We start from the raw sequence: 24,373 nt of genomic DNA, 5'->3' as shown, positions 1-24,373 counted from the left end.
AAAAAAAGAAGAAGAAAGAATTCAAATTCAGAAAAAATATTTGATCAATTATCCACCAAAGAAGGAAATTGCCAGGATGATTAACTTTCAGTCCTACTTTCTTAATATTGTTTTAGAAAAAGTATTGAAAGGCGCAACTGTAAACTTAACAGGAAATATTTTCCACAAGCTCAAAGTTATTTATTTGACACTTACACCTTCAAATCTATTCTTAGTTTTTAAATATTTAGGATCAGAAATTAATTGTTGAATAATATTTCACCTGAAATAAAAAATTGAATTATGTCTATTAATAAAACTTTTTACAGCCTAAGGAATCTCTTTAAAGATGTAGTTAATTTGCAGAAAAACTAAATTCTTGTTACATAAAATCCTTGAAACCTATTTTGATACAGCTGAGACACAGACATTGTCAAGATTTGATAAGTCCTATTTAGGTATATTTGAAAAAAGAATTTAAGAGCTGTTCTAGGAGGAGTAAAAGAAAATGATTAATTGAGAAGGCAATACAATAAAAATTTTCATAAATGCTTTAAGGACCCAGATATTATAAAGTTTATCAAGATCAATTGACTAAACTAAGCTACTCATGTTTTCAGATTTAATGATTTAAAACTTGTAAAATGTGGGGACAGCAAAATGTCCTTCATGCGGAAACAACAAAAAGACAATCCAAATTGTGATTGATAGATGCAATTTAAAGGAATTTGAAATCTACCAAGGTTCATTGGAACATTATCATCCAAAGGAACTGCTGGAAATCTAAGGATGAGGAAAAGGATGGCTGACATGCTCTGATGATGAGTCTTCTTTGCATTGGGCCCTATGAGATTTTTTTTTTTAAATACAACAGCTTTTCAGCAGTAAATTAAAGGGAAAATTTAAATAACTAGAAGAGCTAGTTTGATTTGAGGTACAGAGGTCAGCATAATCTACTTTAGGAAAAAAATCAAAAGGTTAAATCAACTAACAGGAAATTTATTAGGGAAATTCCCACTAAAAATACATAATACTGTTAACTGTGTCCAACTCAGTGGTGATATTTCACATAACATGAACTGTATATGGTAGCATTAGAAATCATAAGTGATATTCTGGTTTGAGAGATCACTAAAACATGATACAGACCAAACAAGAATAATATTGGTCTTTAGAACTTGCGACCTATGTTGAATATGGATAGAAACAGGCTAATAAAAAATTTCCTAAATATTTTCATATACAGCTAAAATATCCAATTTTTTAGCAATTAGATTTGCAAGAATTAGATAAATAAAATGGAATGTATAAAATTTAAATGACTATTAGCAATTCTTTTTGTTTATTTTTCATCATTCATATTTGAAGCTTATTATATTTTAGTTCTATTATTTAATACAGTAGTTTTGTAAATAATATTTAAATTTAATTTAATATTTAAAATGAAAATGGGAATTAGTAAGCAAATTTTATTCAAAAAATATGCACAAAAAATATTTTTAATGGATAGAAACATACTTTAGCAGTCAAACTTTGGACAGACCTGTCAAATTACCTATAAATCACTGCTTGTCAGATAACAATTATAAATCAGTTAACTCAACATTTCAGTAACAGACACGATTCTTTTTTTAGATCTTTTTTTTTCTTCATTTGCTACAACAAACTGCAATTTATTTTCTTTAAACTAGATTTCTAACTAATGAGTCCAAATCTTACTTGAATTTAATTCTATGGTGGGTCAGTGCAAATGTTTGTGCATGTTACTCTGAGATCCAGGGGCAGTAGATTGCTGACCTCTGATCTAGGGGCTCCAAACCCGATCTGCAATTGAAAAAAATACTTGATAGTATAAGGTCAAACTTTAGTTGACTGTTTTTCTTCCGATTTACCAAAATTAGACCTAATTTCATTTCCAAAAAAAAAGAGGTAGAATAAAAACTTATTGTTTATAGTGCCAACAAAAATGCAAAAAGGAAAAATGGTATTCAGAATTAAAGCATGTGCAAAAAAAAAAAAAAAAAAAAATCCACATTTAATATTTTTTAAGGAAAAAAAACTGTAAGATCACATTTGAATTGAAAAAATAACAGAGGTTTTTATGAGTAAAATTAAGACTCACATCTGTTAAAAACATTCTGAAACTGAAAAGCTTGCATTTGTAGAATCCTTTTTCTACAGTAGCAGTTAACAGTTTTCTACAGTATGAGTTAAATATGAAGAGGCCTCTACCTTCATCATCTTGGATTTTAGGTTAAATGTTTTATTTGTGTTTTCCTGACGTTTTAATTTACTTAACAAACTTTTAATGATACAGTATTATTAGACAGCACAATACCCTTCAAAAAAAGTAGAAAATAAAGAAATTGCTTCATTAGATTAAGAGAAATAGCTCTGTATGATTATTAAGATTATTAATTAGAAGATTTTTTAAAATTTAATTTTATAACAGTTTAAACTGATGAAAACTGATTTGGATGATGCTAAAAAATTCTTTTAACGTTAATTGTAAAAAAACAAAAATACTTATTAAAATCTAAAAGTAGGCTACTGTGAAGTATTAAATTACCTATCAAAAACTGTTAATTTCAGATCTGTATCCACATAATTGTGCCAGAAAAATTAAATAGAGAATATGAAATACCGTATGCTTTACATATCAAATTTTAATTGGCAGTCTTGTATTTCATATGTATTCAAAGATTCAGTCAAATAGAGTAAATATCTAACATCATTTTATTTGTGAAAATCAAATAAAAAGGAACAAAAGCATATTTCAAATTTTTCCTCCCCATTTGATAGTTGAGTTCGGTTGGGAAAGGAAGGGCTTCTTAAGTCTTATTACAGATAAGTGTAAAAGAAAAACTACATTTTAAACAAAAATGAATAATGTACAGTTTGGAAGAAAATATAGCAAATAAGAAAACAGCAAAACTCCACATAAAACAGCAAACATTTTGATTAAAATCTTTTTATTTAATAATTGTTTTTAATTGCTTAAATAAAAAGTTTAAAGACTTCATATAAACTAATTCAATTCATTAAAAATAACATTGTGAGAATAATTATACTTAATGTGAAATTTTTCGTTTATTTAAGTAAAATATGTTTAAAATTTTTTTTAAACAAAAATGAAAATAAACATCTAGCTATGATAATAGACATGCATAGCTTAACAAAATCTTTAAAAAATCATTTAAAATAGATCAGTTTCATAAGAAAATTTTATAAAATAATAGGTAAGCAATTTATATTGAAATGTTTTTTAAATATGAAGTGGTAGACAAATTGTCAGGTGGCAACTGACATCACAGAATTTATATATAAACATAATATAGTGATTCACTAATATTCTGTTAAAGTTTTTTTTTTATTTTATGCAAAAAATATAGTATATACTGTATTCAAATTATTCATTAGCAACCAAACTATTAAATCAGTGAATAAAAAAATATTTTTACCCGAGTCTGAACATTGGGTGCAATAAATATACATCTGAGTCATACACACAGTAGTTAAAATCATCATCATCTAAGTTTGCAAGAGCTTTCACAGATGGCAAACTTACATCAATATGGGGAGATCTGGACCAAGCAGCAAGAACTCCAATCCAGCCTAGAGAGATTAACAGAGTTTAAATATCATAAAGTTAAAAATAATAACTTTCCCCTTTAGGTAAAAAGTATATGCATATGAAATATACATTGTAACAACTACTTCATATAACAATATACAGGGTGGCGCAAAATTCAGGCAAAAAGTAATTTAAAGACAGAACAACATAGGTTTTAAATGAAAGATTATGTATTATTCATTGATTTATAAAGTATACAGAATAGAGCTGAGTGTGAAATAACACTTCCTAGTAATGATACCTATTGTCTTCTATAACGCAGCTGACACATACACTCTCTTTTGTATATATAGTTAAAATTTAATCTAGTGCTCAGTTTCTTCTTTTAAGTTTTTGTGATTGTAGATTTGTTGACATAAAACTTAGACTTGAAAAAAATCTTAACAAAAGCTCAAAGGTGTTAAATCACACGATTTGAGTTGCTAATTCTAATAATCAAAACAAGAAAGCACGCAAACAGGAAATGACTCAGGCATTAATTGAAGTGTTTTTTGTGTTGTACGGGTATCCTCTTAATGAAACAACCATACCTTGCAATTTAGAAAGAAAAAACTTGATTTATATGCAGGGATGTAGCTAGGGTTTACAGTACATGGAAACCCTCGAGACATCAGATATCATCGAGACATCAATATATACATCAGATTTAAGGGGTCATCCTTAGAATTATATTGAATTTTACGATATTCTTCAAATTTTAATACACTACACAGATAACAAATTGATTATTACATAAAGATACAAATGATTAGAACCATGCTGGCCAATCCATTATAAAAATTCTCACTAGCTGTGAAAGATGTGGCTTGGCATTACCATCTTCAAGAAGGAATTATTCTAAACAACCAAAGGCTCTCAATGTTAACAAATCAGCCAAATCATGCATACTATTGAGATAAAGTATTAACTGAAACAAAACATTTTACTTGCGTCAATTGCTTAATGGACTCTTAGACATTAAATGATGTGTCTCTTTTCACTCGATATTTAAAATGCTTAGTTTTCTAAGTCAGAGACAAACTTTTTTTCCCTAATACCTAAACATTATGGTTTTTCTTTTTTGATTAAAATATTTTAAAAAAATTATATGTTACATTTAAAAATAATAAGAAAAACGGGACATTTTTTAAAAATAAATTTAACTACAACCACTAGTTGAAAATTATAAGAATATTGAACAAAGCAAAGATGAATTGATGTATGCAAAATATATAATGATTTTTCCTAATATTGTCCACAATTCTCTGATGTCTCCAGATTCATAAAATTTTTTGATAATTCCCACTATTCCTGGTTTTCTCTGTCTGTGGTAACCCTGTATATTGTTAATTAGGATATATCATGTTTTAAACATAAAAATAGAAGATTAAATGCACTTTACCTGTACAGTACAAATGATTTTTTAACTCTATCTCCAATGCAAAATTAGCCAGTGTGCGTGCCACAAGACTTTGGATAACAGCTTGTTGCTTAGTACATTCTAAAATATCCCAAAAGAGCTTCAAAATACCACCTTTAACCAACATGAGTTTATGAGACTTAATGGTAGAATAATTGAAAACAACTTCTAAACAAAGTTGGCTGAATATTAAAAGGTCCTTCTTTTTCCTTTCAGAATGATAAAAATCCATGAAAGTTTCTGGTTCTGTATCCATGTCTGAACTATTCTATAATAATATATTATTGAACTACAATTAAAATTGAAAAAAAGTATTCAGTAAACACAAAAAGAAATTTAGAAAATGATATTTATGCAAGACAATATCATACAATATTAGAAAATTAAAATATTAGTTTATTGGAAAAAAAACTCTACAATATCAAGATTTGAATGAGAATACTGAAAACATTATTTTATCAAAATTTGCATAAAATTAAAATTTTATGATTGTAGCAAAAAATGCTAAAAAAGATCCATGCATCTTTGAATCTTTTTGGAGTTAAAATAATATTTTAACTGAACAAAGACAAAATTTATCAAAAGTTTTAAGCCAAAAGAATAATTTCATAGAAAATTATTGAAATAGTGAAACAGAAAGGAAGCTAGTTTACATAAGAATGAACTTTAATTGCCATTAAATCAAGTGGAAGGGTAAAATGACAAATACAAGTAAATTTGCTTTTCACCCAATCATTTAATTTATGAAAAAAACTAATAAAATATGTTATAATTTCTAAATATGAGTAATAAGAATAACTGCTATTACAAATAAATTCTATTTTAAATGCAGAAATATAATTTACAATAATTCTGAATAAATATATGAAAAAATAAACATGTTCCAATCAAAAATTCACTTTGAGTTGCATCTAGTCAACCCACTATTTATAAGATAATTCCAAAAAGAAAAAACTCAACAAAAAAAATCATTCAAGAAAATTTAAGATACTTATGTGAACACTGTCTATCTTTTAAGTCTTAATAGTAACAAAATTTTAGGTATCAACTCATAAATTTGAAATTTCCCCAAAAAATTAATTTTAATTAAAAAGGTAAAAACATTGGTCAGTTCAAATGATTTTTGTTCAGAGTTTCTGAACTATTTAACAGAAGAGAGTATTTTTGCTTTGAAAAGAAAATGGGAGAAATTAATACTGTGAGCAATTTCTATATTTCAAACATTACAAACTAAAATAAAATTACTCTTAATAATAATAACATTTGTAATAAAAATGCAACAACTGCTTGTTTTTAAAATCTTTAAAATTTTCAAATCTTCCAATAGTGTTACAAGAAAGTCTTGCTATTGCCTTGTAACACAGGCTTAAAAATGAGTATTTCACAACGCTTTTTGTTATAACTTCAAGTTCCAAAGGAATGAGGTAACTTGAAATAGTATATATATTTTTAATAGAAAATATTATACGCAATTGAGTCATTTAACAGGGGAATTGATTTAGAGATGATATAAAACATACAATAAAACTAAATTTTTTGAAAAAAATCTATATTTTAAATAACCTCAAATTTCAGTCTCCATAACTAAATGATATTGATTGTTTTCAATTTGAACAAAAAATATTTAGAGTATAATTAAAATCAACACCTTAATTAATTTTTACATAACAATGGCGAACTCTGTAAGTATTAAAAATTGAGTAAATGCAGAACAGATTCCCTAAGATCTGAAGAAAAAAAATGGAAAAAGCAGAAATAAGTACAGAAGTTAAATTGAGGTTTTATCCATAAAAGTCGAATAATAAGCAATAAGTTATAATACATTTTTCAATAATTACAAATTTTTTGAAAATCATCCCAGACGTGCCAACCTAGCAAAATTAACATTCAGGAGTTTCCCTAACAAGAATTCAGGAGATTTCAGGAGGGGTAAAAAAAGGTGCATGGTATGCAACATTTGGCACTTCTAAGGAATTTTAAGTAAAAAATTTATTAAATATAAGAATGCAAGAAATTTTACACACTAATAGAGCAATAATTGTTTAAAAATATTAAATGGAAATAAAATAATTAAACACAGATTTAGCAACACAAAACTATATTAGGTAGATACTCTTTAAATAAATACCATTTCCTTAATAAAACATTATTCAAAAACCCGACACTGTAATAAAAATACACAAAAACTTTTAAAAAATAAACAAATTGAATAAGTATTTTATTTTAAAAAACCAATTCAATACTAATGTCTGTACAATAAAGAACCAATTATCCGGGATGCTCGGGACCATCGCTATCCCGGATGTCTTAATTTCCCGGTTTCCTGGATCGACAAAAAAGTGTCGTTAATCGATGTTTTATCAAANTCATCCCGTAAATAAGTTTTTAAATAAAATTTGCACAAAAGAGATCAAAATTGAACCTGCACTGTATTAAAAGGATATAGATCAAGGTCTACAATAAATTACTTTTAAGAATATCACTGCGAAAATATTGATTGGCATTCAATGTTGTTCACAAATGCTATTAAATATATTTTGAAACAAACATTTAAAAAATATCACATGGTAATCTATGAGCATTGTAAATGGCATGAAACATTTTTAACGACCAGTATGGTGAAGATAATGATCAAAGTTCCTCAGCGTTTCTAAAATACAGAACGACAAATTTTTTGCAATGACAAACGATGTTGCAATTATCCAGAACTTTAGAGTGGATCATTATTTTCTATATTTATCAATATTTTGTGCTACTAGAGGTTAAAACTGATTTATAAATAAAATAACTACAATGATTAGAAACATAGGTCGGATTTTAAAATTGAGTCAGATTTTAAAATGGCTTTACCATAGTTTTATTTAAAAAAAAATTGAACTAATTATTTTAGTCTCTTTTCATTATGTACAATTTTACAAAAATATTTCAGAAAATTCTGTAAAACTATAAGAACAAGATTTTTTACTTTGGTACATTTCAAATGATTCATAAATCAAATTATCGCATAAAGGAATGTGTGTTACAATAGTTGTTTTCAGATTATAACATTAATATTTTTTAAGAAGATTGAAATAAATAAACTTTTTCATGTTTTTAATGTATTTTACAATCCACAAACAATCTTAATTTTTGATAACATATATAATGGATAAGCAAAACATTTCATTTTCTTTGTTTAATATAAGTTGTGTAATAAATGGTAAAAAAAAAATATTTTACAACATATGCAAAATTTAATGATTTTTGAGGCAAATTATAGACATGAAAATACTAATCGGTTTAACTACTCTCAGTGCAGTGACAATAGGGTATCTGAAAATTTTCCTTTCAATATTTGCTACTAGACATTTGCTATTTTTCTCCATTTAAAAAACTTACTTTTGCACTTAAAAATAATATATACAACCAAACTATTTTATGTAAAATGTATAAGAAAGGTTAACAAAAAAGTTCAAAGCTATGGTTTCAAGAAATGGAAAAATTAAATAGATCACAAATATTACCTAAATAACACTCAGTAGATTATTCTTAAGTTTACCAAAATAATGAAACAAATGAGCTTGACTGCTACTAAATTGCTACTAGAATATTTTAATACACTGAAGTTAAAAAGTTTTTATTTAAATAAAGAAAAATAACCATACCTTTTGTAACATTTGATAACCAATTTTCTTGGCTCTATCTAACAATAATTGCACAGAAGAATCAACTTCATCTGTAGGCAATGAAGTAATGAGGTCAAGTAATGATTGGCATGTGTCACTCTGCAATTTAAAATAATATAAATTCCAAAATAATTGATATTCTAAAATAATATAAAATTTTCCCACCAAATGCAATTGGGTGATGTTCCAAAAACTTGAAATTTTCAAATCCGAAATTCTTAAAACTAAAAATGCGCTAAAAACTTTTTTAAAAAAAACTCATACCTACTCTTTATAAGATACTTAACAAGAGAAGAATAAAGAGAACTCACTTTAATGAATCTAGCTGTTAAGTCAATCTTCTGACTCAAATAATGCCAGGAAAGTGACATTTTTGAAAAACTGGAGAATGATATTTTTGTTATATAAGGCTGGGAATTTAAAAAAAAAAACATAATTTTCTGGAAATTAAAAAAAATGACACAAAATTTTGGTCGCTATATTGGAATAAACATATCAATTTGGATGTTTTAATTGAAATTTAAGTAATATTGGGTCTTTGGAAAAACAAACTGGCTTCTTGTAGAGATTAACATAGAGGAAGGGTCGCACTAATGGGGGGTCGTAATAAAGAGTGTAGACTGTAACTTTAAATTAAAGTGAAATTATTTGTTAAAATTTTTATTTTTTCTGTATAAATACTATAAGCATTTGGTAAATTAATTAAATTTTTTACCAGATTTTAATGTCCAAGTTTTGTAGAAAAACTGTTTTCTTTTTTTCAGTATTTATTAAACAGAAAAATAATTGGTATTATAAAGATCTTTTTTTACATTTAAAAATATGGGGCACATCTCAAAAATATGAGTCTTGAGAAATTTTACAACTTTTACCTCTGACTACTAACTGAGAAAGAGTAATTTACTTGTTACACAGCCGGAACTGTAGTGATTTAAATCAAATAATTTTCTTAAAACAAATCACTGATTTGAATTAATTTTTTAAAAAAAAACAAAGTTTTAATTTTAGTTGTAAAAAAATCAAATTCAGTTTTTAATGCTAACTTAAAAGTATCAGATATGGGTAACATACATATTTAATTGAACTTGAGTAACCTACTAGTGATTAAAAACACAGATTAATTCCTTAGGTACATAACTCAAATTGAGAATTTTGAACTCAGTAGTGCCACAGCCCACAGAGGGCCAAGGTCTACAGTGACCATCCCAGTTTTCTTGAAAATTGGCTTTGGGGAGCAGTTATTCAGGTTAGGTGGTTAGAGAACATGGAACCCCCAATGTTTAGTTCCAAAGCATGCTTGGTACACATTTTATTGACCTACAGAAGGAATGAATGACTAAGTTAACCTTGCCTGGTTCGTGGATAGAGCCCCAGACCTGTCACACAAGAGTGCAAAGTGCTACCACATAATTACCATTTTCATTTTAAAAGATACACTAAGTATAAAAAAATGTTGGAAATTATTAACTCAATAAAATTCACATGTTCCAAACTGTACTTAAATTGCATTTTAAAAATATTTTGAAAATTTGCTATACAAATCATGTTTTTATGTGATATTACTGCATGCTATTATTTAAAAAAAATTTCCATAAAAGTTCTTTTTATATCTACCAAAATGGGTATTTCATTTAACTTTTTTTATGTTTCCAAATATTACGGGTAGTATTTTTTATACTTTAATTTGCTTATGTCCTCCCAAAGGGTAAAAATAAACTCTTTTACTTTGTTGGATGATGTTTTTAAAAAAAGATGTATGTGTTTAAGTCTCAAAAAGGAAGAGGTAGCAAACTTCCTTCAAAAATTAAATGATAATACCTTTGTGAAACAGATTATGAGTAGACTAACTATCAGAACTAAAATTTAAAATAAAGTAAATGTTTGATTATTAGTTTGAATGTTGACGATGTCAACCATCTATCAAAATGTACTCCAAGATAGATTCCAGTTAACACATCCTACATACTAGTGAATTGGAATTGTATTATTGTAGTGATAGTTACACTACATTACTCCTCCACAAGAATTTTATTTGAGATAGAATTTGATGAATAGATATCACTAGTTGATTCACTGCATATTGCAAAAGACCAGGAGAGCTATATTAAGTTCACCGGACTTAAGTTGCTCCTGTGTTGATATTAGCAGTCTAGTGTGTACAAGCTCCAATGGTGTGTGATTGAGAATGAGTAGCAACAGTGGGAGGAAGAGATTGTCCCAGCCACTAATAGCATTCTATAACACTCCTAGACAAATTTTACTGATTTCAGTGATCAAAATACAAGATAGACAGGTGATTAGGTTATGAAGTAATGTGTTTCCTTATATTAAATCTGATAAATTCAGTTTCTAATAATCACGATCAACTTAAATAGAGGGTTAAATTACAGATATAGTCAACTTACAGGTTTCACTGTAGAACTATATGTGAACAAAGGATAACAATAATAACAAACACAATTTTTAATAAATGTCAAAAAAAATTTAAATACAATTATAGCTTTTAAGCTAATAAATTTCTTACCATTTTACTGGTTCTCTTTTGGGGGGATATAAAAAAAGATCTGTGTATCTTCAGGGATCGAGCAAGACCAATAGCAGTGGATGGTTCACAAGCTTGAGAAATCATCACATATTCCCACTCTTAAATTTAAAATATAAGTTAGTTCTCAAGAATTATAATTTATGGCAATTAAAAGCAACAAATGCAATTTAATATAATTTTTAATTCAAATATAATTTCTTTAATCCTTATAAGCATTGAGCTCTTAGGCAAAGTAGTTATGAAATTTTCCTGTTGCACATTCTTTTCTCATTTAATGTTTAATTTTATATCCGTGCTTAATTTAATTTTAAACATTGCTCCTGCATGATGCAAAAATGAACGAAAGTGACATTTTTAAAGAAAAAAAAAGCGTGTATCTCAAGTTTTTGTGTAAATTAAAATAAAATGCTATTTTTATACATATATTTAAAAATAATGAAGAGAAGATATCCTAAAACACAATTTCAGTTAATAATGAATCATTAATTCATTATTATTAATGAAGATAAACTTGCTAATAACATTAATGTGTAATGCAAATTAAATATAAAAATAAACCTAATTAATCTGAGTTTTTTGCCCAAATTTGATAATAATAATAAATGCTTACATTTAATTATTAATAAATTTATTATCTCTGCTATACACATATACTATGTATTACAGACACTAATTCATAAAAAAATATTTTTTAAAATACTAAATTATCCAGACATTTTGAATTCAATAGTAATTAAAATCTTTCTTTATTATCAGCTTACTTATTATCAGCTAAATAAAATAATATCCCAAAAAATAAAATATGCAAAATATGACAAATGTTCAGGATTGTCCTCTTAGTTATGAATAACATTTTAACCTTTTTTCCACTATTTTATATTGATTAAAAAATTTAATTAAATTTGTTATAAAGAAAAGAAAACATCCAACCCCTTATTACGATGAAAAAATCATAACACAGAGAGAAAAACATTAAAAATTTATTAGAAAATTATGTCTTTAAAAACATGAAAAAAAACAAGAGTACCAGAATTCTAAAATTTTTTATTAAAATATAAAATTAATGATAAAATTAATAGGAATTAAACCCAATCAAAAGTAAAATTTTCAATGATACAAAAAGTAAGCCTTGTTATATTTAATTTTCGCCCGCAGGAAATATATTAAATGATAAATTAGGTAAGAACATAAAACTAGAACAAGATGTTAAAAAAGGGGCAACTTATTTTTCTCTCAGTTATAAAATAAAAAATAAATGAGACATAAATATAATTAAGAGAAAAACAAGATAGTAAAAGTATACAGGGAAAAAAAGTCTAAATTATGTAAATACCTTCTACAGTAGAGAACCGATTATCCGGAACTATCGGGACCATTGCTATTCCGGATAACTGATTTTTCCGGTTTTCTGAATCGCTACAAAAAGCCGTTTTTTTATTGNAAGCAATATTTATTTTTGAATCCTTAACAACTGCATGAATTTTAGGAAAGAAGAAAAACGATGAAGTAATACACTAATGATTATTTCCAAAATGATGGTAAGGTAAATACCTCTCAAAATAGAAAGAAAAATCCTAAAATCTTATGAGGAAAAAAACTTTTTTTTTCAAAAAATGGTGGGAAATTTTATTGAATTTCGTTCCGGTTTTCCGATTTCCGGATCCAGTTTTGCACCTATAAGGAATTTTTAAAAAATGAGTATATGATAGTAAATGTAGGTAATTTTCCCGAATTTATTCCCTAGGCTCTGAGAAAATATGATTACACTATATAAAATAATAAGATTAACAAATTTTAATTTTAAAATTTCACAATTAAGCTTTGAAAAAATTTAATTCTAAACTAAATATAAGAACTATTATAGTGCTATTAATTTGTAATCTTATGTTTTTCTGGCTTGTGACATGAAAGTCATACTTTTCATCAATTCTAGATATATTTAAAGAACAAATTAGAATAATAAGCAAATTCAGAAACAAATACTCATATATAGATTTATCTTACTTTCCAAATTGTTTAAATTAGACAAAAGTTTGACAGCTTTGTGACGTACAGAACGATTTTTAGACTTAGTCAGCATTAGTAACATCCAAAATTGAGAAGTGTTATGATGAGGAAAAAACTTCTGTGATACATCTTCATCGTCAAAGTAGTATTCTACATTAAATAAACAAATAAAGATATAATAAAATTAAACAAACAACAAATAAAATAAAGTTAAGGAAAACTGAAGTTTCTATACTACAACCAACACACAGTGCACCAAAAAAATTAATAAACATTACAATCTTTATATCTTTTGATCTAATAGTCATGCTTTAAAAAAAATACCGCTAAACGATAATAAATAAATTACAATGCAAGAATAGATTATTTAAAGAAATTCCTAAGTAACTACCAAAAAAAGATCAACAAAGAGATCATGCTAATTAAAAAGGGTAAAAAAAAAAAGCTAAAAAAGGGTTACTCAACTATATGTTTCATTTCGAGATTTGCCTGTAATATTGTATTAAAAATAGTGGATTTTAAAAACTATGTGGAAGCCAATAACAATAGCTGCCAAAGAATTATTATGAAAAGCAATAGAATCATAATGTCAAAATAAATATTTTAATGCACAATTTGAATTTCCCATATCATATTGTTTGAAATGAATCAGAATCTTAAAACACCAAGTAAAAACTAATATCAATAACTTTTGGATAAAAACAATTGAAACACTACATGGACTTACAATACTATCAGTGTAAATTGAGTGCGTCAAAAAGTGATTATTTACTTTAAAAGCGTGATTAGAATTTTAGGTCTCAAAATAATATCAACTAAGAAATACCAAAATTTTTAAAAAGCAAGTGGAAATTAGTAGTAATAATTGCCAAAAATTTAAAAAAACGTTGGAAATGATTCTGCCATAGGCATACCTGCCAACTTTTAATCCCTCCCATTATCATTTTTCCCAGTGGTATTAAAATGGAATTAAAACTTCAATTTTAAGCAAACAAATACGTTGCATTTGAGAAAACTTAAGCTGACAATCATGATAGTAACGCATATTAATATATGTGTTTAATTTTTGAAAGAATAGTGGTCATCAAAATCATCTAAAAATTAAATTTTTAAAAGAAAAAATAGTATATTCTTACTACCACTTTAAATATGAAAATAAAATCTTCCGGAAAATCTGGAAGAGTTGGCAGGTATGCATAGGGATTTATATTTAAAATCTTTAAAGACAAATAGATAATAAAAAACTGAAATTTTATTGAGAAAAGAAATGCAGGAAAGTACCTGAAAAAAATCAAAAATCGTTTTTAACTGTTGACTCTTCTTTATAACCAAAAATCTCTGTTTTCCATATTACCTTAACATTTACTTACGATAAACAGGCGTCATGAATAAGCAGAAAAGGAGCACATACATAAAATCACATTATGTAAGTAAATTAGTGAATGGCTCTCAAATAAATTTTCAATAATTAAATTGTCTATTCAACTTAATTATTTAAACTGTTATTTAGGGTTGAATATGTAAAAATTAAAAAAAGGGGTAATTTATTATGTTTAGAAAAAAAAATTGGATCAAAATGTCACTCTATTTTAAAAATTCAATATTTTATTAAAATTAGCCATTGGGGTCAATATTTCATTAAGTAAATCATTAAAAAAAGAATTTTAATAATTTTGAAAAAAAAGCACATTTTTTGAGTAGCTAAACATTTGTGCCAGAAGTAAATGGTTCCTCTGTTCTAATAACTATTTTAATAATTCCGTGATCATTTAATTCTTAATATCAATTATTTTTAACAAGAATGATAAAGGGATTAATTAATGTTTTGAAAATGATAAATTTAAACCATATACGATTTGCTATTGCCTATTTAAAATATCTAATTACTGAAATAAATACTTTAAATACCTTCTGCAATAAGTGAACGATTCCTCAGTGCTAGCTTCACAAATTTAAAATTTTATGAAATTTTATATTTATTTAATCAAAAGGAGAGAAGAAAATTACAAAGTGATGAGGCTCTGTTGTTGACTGTCTTAAACCCAGATGAAAAACTTGATCAGTGAACAATCCATACGTTCAGGCATTTCAGAACTGATCAACAAATCAAACAGTGCACTAACACTATCATTTTTATAGAGACGCATCGAAAATGGAATTGCTTTATCAGAGCAGAAAAAATCACAACATGAAAACAAATTTTTTTGTAGAAAAGAAAAGCAATTTTAAATTTGTTTGGAAGTTCCTCGGCTCAAACACTGTGGTAAAGAGATGCAATCAGAAATCACAAGCCCATTGAAAAGGCAGAAAAGTCTGTACACCTTCAATTCATTGAGCTCTACCACTGCTTTTAAAACATTGTTTTTGGGAATGAGAAGACAAAAGTTTTCCAAATTCTACGTATCCAATTGCTTTTTTTTTATTGGCAGAAATGCTGAAGCATAACAAAAAAAGAATCTCAATAATCTACCAAATGACTGTCAATTTAACCTTTAATTTTATTATTTTTTAATATTACTTCGCATAACTGCAAAGAAAAGCATGAAGCCCTGAAATTAGATAAGGTGAAGAGTTATCAGACAATTCCAGGTTTTGGGGTAAAACTATGTTTTTCCGTGACATTTTATATCCAATCTTGTCTTCCTTGATTTTTTCTGATATTCCCATTTCTTTAAGTAAACTAAAATGCATCACAATAAAATTTTTTAAAAATCATTTATCTCAAAATTTATTGATCGGTTTCAAAGAACATTGACAAATAATAGAAAAAGCAACGATGTGATGCATTGGCTTTTGACAAATTTCCAACACTGGCTCCAAAAACGCATGTAAAGGTATTGGCACCTATCATTTCACATTGCTTCCAGTTTAATAATCATACCTGATATCTCTGGTATAGAGATAAATGAAGTTTCCTCTTCTGCTGTTACTTCATCACAAGTTGGAATTTCACATTGGACTTTTAGAGCTTTATGTAAGCACCTCAGTGAATAACATCCACTATACAAAATAGGAAAAAAAATATATTTAATCACAGAAAATTTTTAGAAACATAATATGAAGTGTACAATATGATTTAATAATTAACATATAAGTATACGGTTACACAATTAAAGAGCAAGTAATACACTGTTGACAGCAATGCCTGTAGCTTAGTTAATAATTTGAAAAGCTGTGTACCCAGGGATGAATGTGAGTCCAAGTCAAAATTCCGGAAAATTTCTTGAGTTAAAAAAAACAAAAAAAAACGGTTTAAATTTAAAAATTGAGAAAAAAATTTAAACAAGGTTGTTTTCCTTTTTCTCAATATTTCTTAGTTTACTTAAAAATATATTTAAAATTTTACACATACCTATACCATTTACATATACCTATGATGACCTGGAGAAGTAATTAAAATTTACAAATATGTCTTTCTTTCTTGAGTTTGTGATTATAATAACTATTTACTGATAAAGAATAAATATTAATCATGAATATAAGCTTATGAAGTATCTCTCTAGCTCTCCCTTACTAACAAATAAAATAAACTGTGTTTTTAAGTTCCATCTTTGAAAATTTGATTTCCGGAAACTTCTGTGATTAATGATTTTTTTAAACGTCTGGACCTTCGATCTCCGGAAACTTCCGGATCACTGTTAATGAAAAATCCCGAAATCCAGATTTTTCCGGAGCACAATCAGCCCTGTGTACCTTATTTTCTTTTAAAAAAATAAAGAGAAATTAGCATATTCTCTGAACAAAAGTATTGCAAAACTTTTTTATTGATATCAGTTTGGGTACTTCTCGGTTAGATGGGTGCAAAAAAATTTCAACTTCTTATAATTTTTAAGAAAAAATTAGAAATATTTTATGGTTGCAATAACTATGAAAAAAATTAAAAACCAAAAAAAAAAATTGAAATTTTTATTTTTGGTCAGCAGGGCACAAGAAAATTCAACGATATCTTTTTAATTCTTAACAGAAAAAAAAAAATTTAAGTTGGCAGAGGTCTACATTTTTGAACATATTTATTGCTGATACAACAGGAAAAGTTTATGCCTATGCTGATATAAAATCATTTTTATTAAAACTACTAAAAAATGAAGGCTAAGTCATTATAAAAAATATGTCAGTTAAATAATTTAGTTAATATTTTAATAATTTCAGATAATAATTTAGTTTAATTTCAATACAAGATTTTACTTATCCAATTTTAATTAACTATTTAACAATTCAATCTAATCCTTAATTCTCACTTATAGATAATTCTTATGGAATTCTAATATTGCATATTATATAAACAAAATCAAAACCATAAATCAGTTAGATACAAATTTATTTGTAATACATCTTTTATAAATAAATAATAACAAATAAGACCAGTGCCGTTCCTGGGGTGGCGAACGCCTGCGTGCAAGAATAATTTTGTGCGCCCCTATATACTATGCTTAAATTTTGATGATAAGGCCAATTTTCATAATCATTTTTAGTTTGAGGTTTAAACTGAATAGTTTCCTTATAGACTAAAGTCACTTTAGTGTAAGTGTTTGATTATGAAAATGGGCGTAATAAAATAAAACAACGAAAAAATATGACAAAAAATTTATTTTCGACATCAAATAAAATAGACTATTAACGTACAATATAGAGGTCATAAATTCCAGTGTAGAAGCAAAGTGTAGAAGTTACTTCTTATATTAGTTTACTGTTTCTTCCTGTAATCAAAGTTTACAGCTTTGCTATAATTTGATTTTTAATAATTTGATTTTTAATAATTTGCTATAATTTGATTTTTTTCGAATAGTTGAATTTGGCGCCCCTTAAATTGGGCGCCTGCGTGCGGGGCATTCGCTGCATACCCGCCAGGAACGGCACTGAATAAGACATCTCTAATACTCTTCATAATAATAATATCACATACTATTTTATTAAAAAAAATTTCAATATCTTTTAATTGCCTTTTTTTTTTAATGTTTCACTTATCTACAACAGGAATATGAATTTCACAAGTCAATAATCATATTCTGAAGATTTTTTACAAACATGAAAATTTTTAAAATATACAGCACCTATTAAATACATTTAATTTTCAACTTTTCACCTTTATTGAAAACTTTTCAAAAATTTTTTGTTTGGAACTTAAACCCAATATTTTTAATTGATACACCTTTATAGGAACTTTAATTCAAGGCTTCTGATATTTATTACATGGTTTTGGCCAGAGGAGCACTATGCTTCATGATTACTTTGAGAGAATGAGTATATTTACTTTAATACTGTTTAATTATGTTCATTAAGTAACTAAGATACATGAATTTTGGTTTGTGTTGGCCAACAATGATTCATGATGTTAAATTATTAGTAAAACAATAATAAATTTTATTACCCAGCAAGAGCAGAGGTATAGTAAAATATTTTTCTATTCCACAGCATTTCAGTCAATTTTCAATTCATCATATTCCCTAAAAAAGTAGTAGAATTATAGAATTATACAATAAAAATCTTTGAAAAAAAATAACAAAAGAAAATGCTGGCACAGTAAATTCTTGAAAAATTAGATACAAATTTTAAATAATATAGGTCATAAAAAATTAAGAAAATATGATATACACTTCCCAATTTCCAAAAACTAATTTACTTTTATTTTAGTTACATTCCTATAGTATATTTTTTATTGTCTTTTTCAAAATAATAAAGAATGTTATCAAAAAAACTGTTTTAAAACCAATAAAGAAACAGTTTAGAAAAGCCACAGCCAGAAAACAATATTATCAGCAGGAAAACAACTAGGGGTAAGAAGATTAAAACACATTTATAAAAACGTTTATGAAAAAGAATTGAAATACAGCAAAACCAGGCGTTGATCCAGGTTTAATTTTTGGGGCCTATTTTTTTTTAAAAAAATCTTGTCTAATAAAAAACAGTCAGTTTTGGCTATCACTGTATTTTCAGTTAAATATCCTATATATTTCAAAATAAGAATATGCAGATATTTGTTAAAATACTAAAATAACTCTTTTATTATATTTTTCAACAATAGGGGCCAGGCGGCGGAGTGGTTAACATGCCTGACTGCGAAGCCAATGGTTGTGGGTTCGAATCCCGCTCAAGGCATGGATGTTTCTCTCTGCGTGTTTTGTCTGTTCAGTGATCTCTGAATATGGCCCACCCTATGAACGGGTATCTGTGGCAGTGTGACATGGGTAACATTGCTCGCCTCCATAACTTTGGTTCACAGGTGCCCTCTGGGTAACGATAAATGAGCAACACTTCTGGTATCTTCTAAGGTGAAGAATGAGAGTTTAAAATGAGCCGTTAAAAAAAATATTTTTTACATTGCCTGGTTAAACAATTATACAGTGTAACGTCCCATATCCGGACGTCCCTTTTCCGGAAGGGTCGATTTCCCGGACACTTTTTAACAATCAAAATAAACAAACATTTCTTCATCTTCCCCTCTCCTTTTAAAAAAAAAAAAAAAAACGAAGTCTTTTGACAGGTTTTTCCCCTTCTCAGCTTCTAGAGATCTATGCATTGAACCCATAAATCAACAGAAAAGAGAACAGAAGATCTACTAAGACCATGACGCTCCTCCTCTGGAATGCAGGAAAGGGGGGGGGGTTGTTTTCAAAAGAGCACAACTGAGTCCCCTCCCTCCCCCTTCTTTCTATGCAGCTGGCTAGTAAAAGAGGCATTTCCTGGAACCTTTTTGAATGTTAAAGTGGAGGGGGAATCCCCTTTAGTCACACAAGAAAAAATAAAGAGAACCCAATTAGCATGCCACGCCTTTATGCTTGATTGATAGCCAATGATGGGAGAGAAAATAAGAATTTGTCACTACCCCGCCCTCAACTTGAATGACAAGTAAGGAGGAAATGAATTTTTCTTCTCCACCTACCCACCTTATTGAATGACGGGAATTTCCCCTTCTTGCTTGAATCGTTCTAGTTCAAAATGGTGGAGAGAGCAATTAATATTTTCATAACTGGGAATTTTTTTCGTTTTCTATATTTATTTTTAGAATAGCAATAATTATTTTTTTTCTAATATTTTGTTTATGATTGATTAGATATCATTCTAATACTAAAACATTATTGCCCGAAAAATAATGTTTATTTATTTTCTGCTTCTTAGATTCAGATCATTTTAAGCTTTGTTTACCTTGGAAGTCAATTATACGGAAAAATCAAATATACGGACTTCGGAAAGTCCCGCCGATTCCGGATATGCGACTTTCCACTGTACTTACATTTTTTGATAATTGTTGATAATATTATCAAATAGAGTTTTGGAGATAATTAGTCATCTACAGATTAACAGATTTGTACATCAAAAATTTTTAAAGATAAGTCAAGTAAACAGTGTAGGAAAAAACTCTTCTGCAAGCTTTCTACCTCTCATTTATTCCATTATTCAGCTTAATGAGCTTTTAATCGGCATCATTTGCAGAAATATTATTCATGACTAAATTCCGACAGAATAAATTTATTATGAAAGATTATTCATATGCAAATTTAGTTATTCATCATGTAAATTTTTGAATTATGATTGATGAATAAATTCAATAGTCATGACTAATTTTTTAGAATAAAATTTTGAATAACCAGAATTTTTTCATTGCAACTTGCATGTCAATTACAGTAATTGATTACAAATGTAATTATTAACAGATAAGGACAACTTAGTAATCAACTTTCTGTAGTTATGATTACAAGTAATCATGTTACTATAATCCCAATTTATAACCATAATAAAAAGTGATTACAGATAATCAGGATTACATATAATCAAACCCTGGGATTGCAAGTCATCATGACTTCTTGTAATCATAAGGTAACATTACAAGAAATCATAATGTAACAATTACACACAATCTTAAATACTAGTAATTGTAATATCTATGATTACAGCACAATTACATATAATTATAATTTCAAGTGGAGTTGATCACATTGTAATTGGAATTGTTGGTAATGGATTGCTTTTATAACAATGCATGAATTGTTTTTTTTTTTTTATTGTTATTAATTTTATTAAATGAAGGATTTTAAAAATAGAATTACCAACAAACATGTGCGTATAAATACACTGCAAGTACATAAATACATACACATATTGTATTCACGTTCATCATTGGGTTTTGCACATTTGTACGTACAGAGAGCCAAAAAAAGAACCACCCTGAATAACTTTTGATCTAATGATCGGATCCTCACGCTCTAGGACTCATTCTTAATGGTTTAAGGGGGTGACCTCAAATATGCTAATTAATTGGTGCATACAATGTTTTAAGTTACTAAATCAGACACAAAAATGTACTTTCTCTGAATAAACATATCTTTTTTTTCCAATGAATGTTTTAAGTTACTAAATCAGACACAAAAACGTATTTTCTCTGAATAAGCATATCTTTTTCTTCCACGAATTCAGATTTCTGACATCCAAAATATATGAGGTAGCCACAATCTGGGAAATAATGTCCCCATAGTTTGGTCAGGAGAGCAATCAAAAGTTTGGATCCCTTAATGTTAAATTCACTTTTTGCGTATTTCACCATAGCCCATAAAATTTTCAAGCAAATTAAAAAAAATTTGCATATCATTATAAAATTTTTTTATCCAAAGATAATTTCATGCAAAAATTAAGTTTCAATAAATATTTATTATTGTATTAAATAATAGTCGTAACAATTTTGAAATGTAAGGTATACTATTCCTTACATCATTTTGAAGAATATAGTTTCGCATGACAAAATACAAAACTTGAGTGAAATTAGTTGAATCTTGAGAAATTGAATTTTAAATATACGATTTCTTTAAAATTCAATTTCTCAGGAACTATTCAATTGATTTTACTCAAGCTTTGTATATTGTAGTAATTTTAAAAATTAAACACAACATGGAAAAAAAATTAAAGGAATATTTAAAGTTTTTTCTTTTGAATAAATAAAAAATTAAAGTATTATTTTAAAAAAAAAATAGGATTCACTTTTTTAATAAAACTGCCTGATTTAAATCTTGGTTAAAATTAGGGTTGGAAAAAAATGTTTTCTTTTTTTGGTTTATTTATAACAAAAGGTTGAATAACACGCTAAGCCATAGACTAAAAGTAATTAAACCATTAAAAAGTGTTTCACAGAAATATTTTTAATTATTGATTAATATTTTGATAAAGACTACCTAAAAAAATTTCATCTTTGATCATAAATATGTTAACATAGTAAAAAAGTATAACAAAGATCTTCAATATGCTTATTTATTACAACTTAACTTAGGCAAATTAACATTTAATATCTAAATAATTTTTTTGTAGTGCATGTATGTAAAAGTTATTTTACCTCCTTGATTATTAATATACATAAAAATGTCGTAATTCAATATTTACAATAATGACATTATTTAGCAATATATAATTTGTAGGAATAATTGTGTTAAAATACACATTCCATGTTTTTATTTATTGAATCAAAACAGATTTTAACATAAATGGGCGTGAGATATTCATATTTATTAATTTTCATTTAAAAAACATTTCAAATTCATAGGATGAAAAGAAATGAAAAAGACAACTGGACTACATAACTATAAATTTGCTCAAATTGTTAATGTATGTTTTATAATATTGTTTGAAAAATAAAGAATAAATTACTTTTTTGTCATTTATTTTAACATGATGAAGCCTTAAATTTAACTATATTCTTAAGATGTATTGCAGCATTAAATAAATAAGAAAAAATACTTTAAAAATATTTTAAATTAATTTAAGATTTTCCTTTAATTTCTTTTTTTTTTCTTTCTTCATACAATAAGAAAACGCAATTTGGAAATTACAATGAAGAATATAATCGCACTAAACATACACGACAATAATTTATTGAATATATATAATAATATAATAACACTGCACACACACAATAAACACTGGTGACAGAAATTAAACAGAAAACAATAAATTTAGTAAAACATCTCATTCCCATTTATACTTTTCACTGTAGTAAACATAGCATACTTAACAAGTAGATAAAAATAAGCTTTGAGGAACTTGAACTCTTTCAATAATAACATTATCTAATTTAAAAAACTACAGAACATGGGTTATTTTTTTTATTTTAAACATTTTTAAGAGAAATTATGACCTAATTTGCTCACGTTATCTAACAATTAGGGATGAATATTTTCTTCTACAGTTGAAAAAACTGCTGAAAAAAACCATTAAATTGCCCTGAATAAATAGGTTCCATCCAATCCAAATGGAAGAAACTTCTTTTTAAAAAGAAATATGAAATATCTAAACCGTTTTTTTAACAGAATATAATTGCAATCTAGTTTAAATTGTAGTATTAATTTTAAAGCTATTTAATGTATCATTTTTAAATAAGTAAAAACTAAAAAGCAGAAAAAATTTCTGGAATTTTTTTTCCTCTCTTTTTCAAAAAATTTAAATAACTAGCTTTTAAATATTTTTTTTTATAATAAAGTAAAATTTAATTGAATAATTATATAAAGAATTATTAAAGTAACATAATCAAATTTTATTGATACCACTAAATTAACAAATCACATATTAAGCATAGATACTACTAAAAACATATTGAATTCTAATTTATAAAGAGCATACTGATTTTTATAATCGAAGCTAAACTTCGTTAATTAAAAGCATAGTTTATAGTAACTTTCTGTATCTCTTCATAAGCAATTATCTATTATAATAAAATTGTGAAAAAATTGCAAAAATAAATAATTCGAAGAAATTAAATTATACTAACGACAGCAAGAATTGTTTTTGTTTACTTAGTTTAATTTACTTAACAACTGGCGCTTATAGCTATCCATTTCTGTTACTATGAGACGTAAAAGAAATAAAAGTTTAAAACTAAATTAAAATAAGGGATATTCTCACTGCATACAAATAGAATGTGAATTTGGAGATGCGAGCAAAACCTGATTGGCGAGTTTTACCAATCTGATTTGAATCTCAACATCGTGGATACTTAACCAAATCGGGTCTTATTGATGAAAGTATTTCTTGATTAAAAACATTTAATAACGATAACACGAAATTGTAACGATACGATACGAATACGATAACACGAAATTGTGATTTTTAGAATGAATGCGTTTTTTTACAAATGTACTCATAGCATCTTACGGTGTTTCCTTGTG

The 24,373-nt window shown here is 26.7% G+C and overlaps 1 protein-coding gene across 6 annotated transcripts in view; it reads right to left on the bottom strand.

Annotated features, from left to right (window-relative positions):
* LOC107455086 (protein SERAC1) overlaps window positions 1-24,054 on the bottom strand; it is a 47,630-nt gene extending 23,576 nt beyond the window's left edge. For 3 of the 6 annotated variants that reach the window (XM_043056312.2, XM_043056324.2, XM_071188220.1), the window contains exons 1-8: window positions 23,977-24,054; window positions 18,598-18,673; window positions 16,111-16,229; window positions 13,227-13,379; window positions 11,202-11,320; window positions 8,657-8,776; window positions 4,995-5,280; window positions 3,441-3,594 (exon numbers count right to left, since the gene is read on the bottom strand). In XM_043056312.2, coding sequence (XP_042912246.1) covers window positions 3,441-3,594; window positions 4,995-5,280; window positions 8,657-8,776; window positions 11,202-11,320; window positions 13,227-13,379; window positions 16,111-16,229; window positions 18,598-18,644 — 998 coding nt within the window. In that variant the 5' untranslated portion in view covers window positions 18,645-18,673; window positions 23,977-24,054. Of the gene's footprint in view, window positions 1-3,440; window positions 3,595-4,994; window positions 5,281-8,656; window positions 8,777-11,201; window positions 11,321-12,555; window positions 12,657-13,226; window positions 13,380-16,110; window positions 16,230-18,597; window positions 18,674-23,828 lie in introns of those variants that run through there. The other 3 variants (XM_043056318.2, XM_071188219.1, XM_071188221.1) reach the window with 2 other exon arrangements.
* Between the last annotated feature and the right edge of the window lie 319 nt (window positions 24,055-24,373).

Source organism: Parasteatoda tepidariorum, chromosome X2 (assembly GCF_043381705.1).
Source record: "Parasteatoda tepidariorum isolate YZ-2023 chromosome X2, CAS_Ptep_4.0, whole genome shotgun sequence".
Lineage (NCBI taxonomy): Eukaryota > Metazoa > Arthropoda > Arachnida > Araneae > Theridiidae > Parasteatoda > Parasteatoda tepidariorum.
Note: the sequence above shows the minus strand (reverse complement) of the source record. Positions and strands in the feature narration are given on the sequence as shown.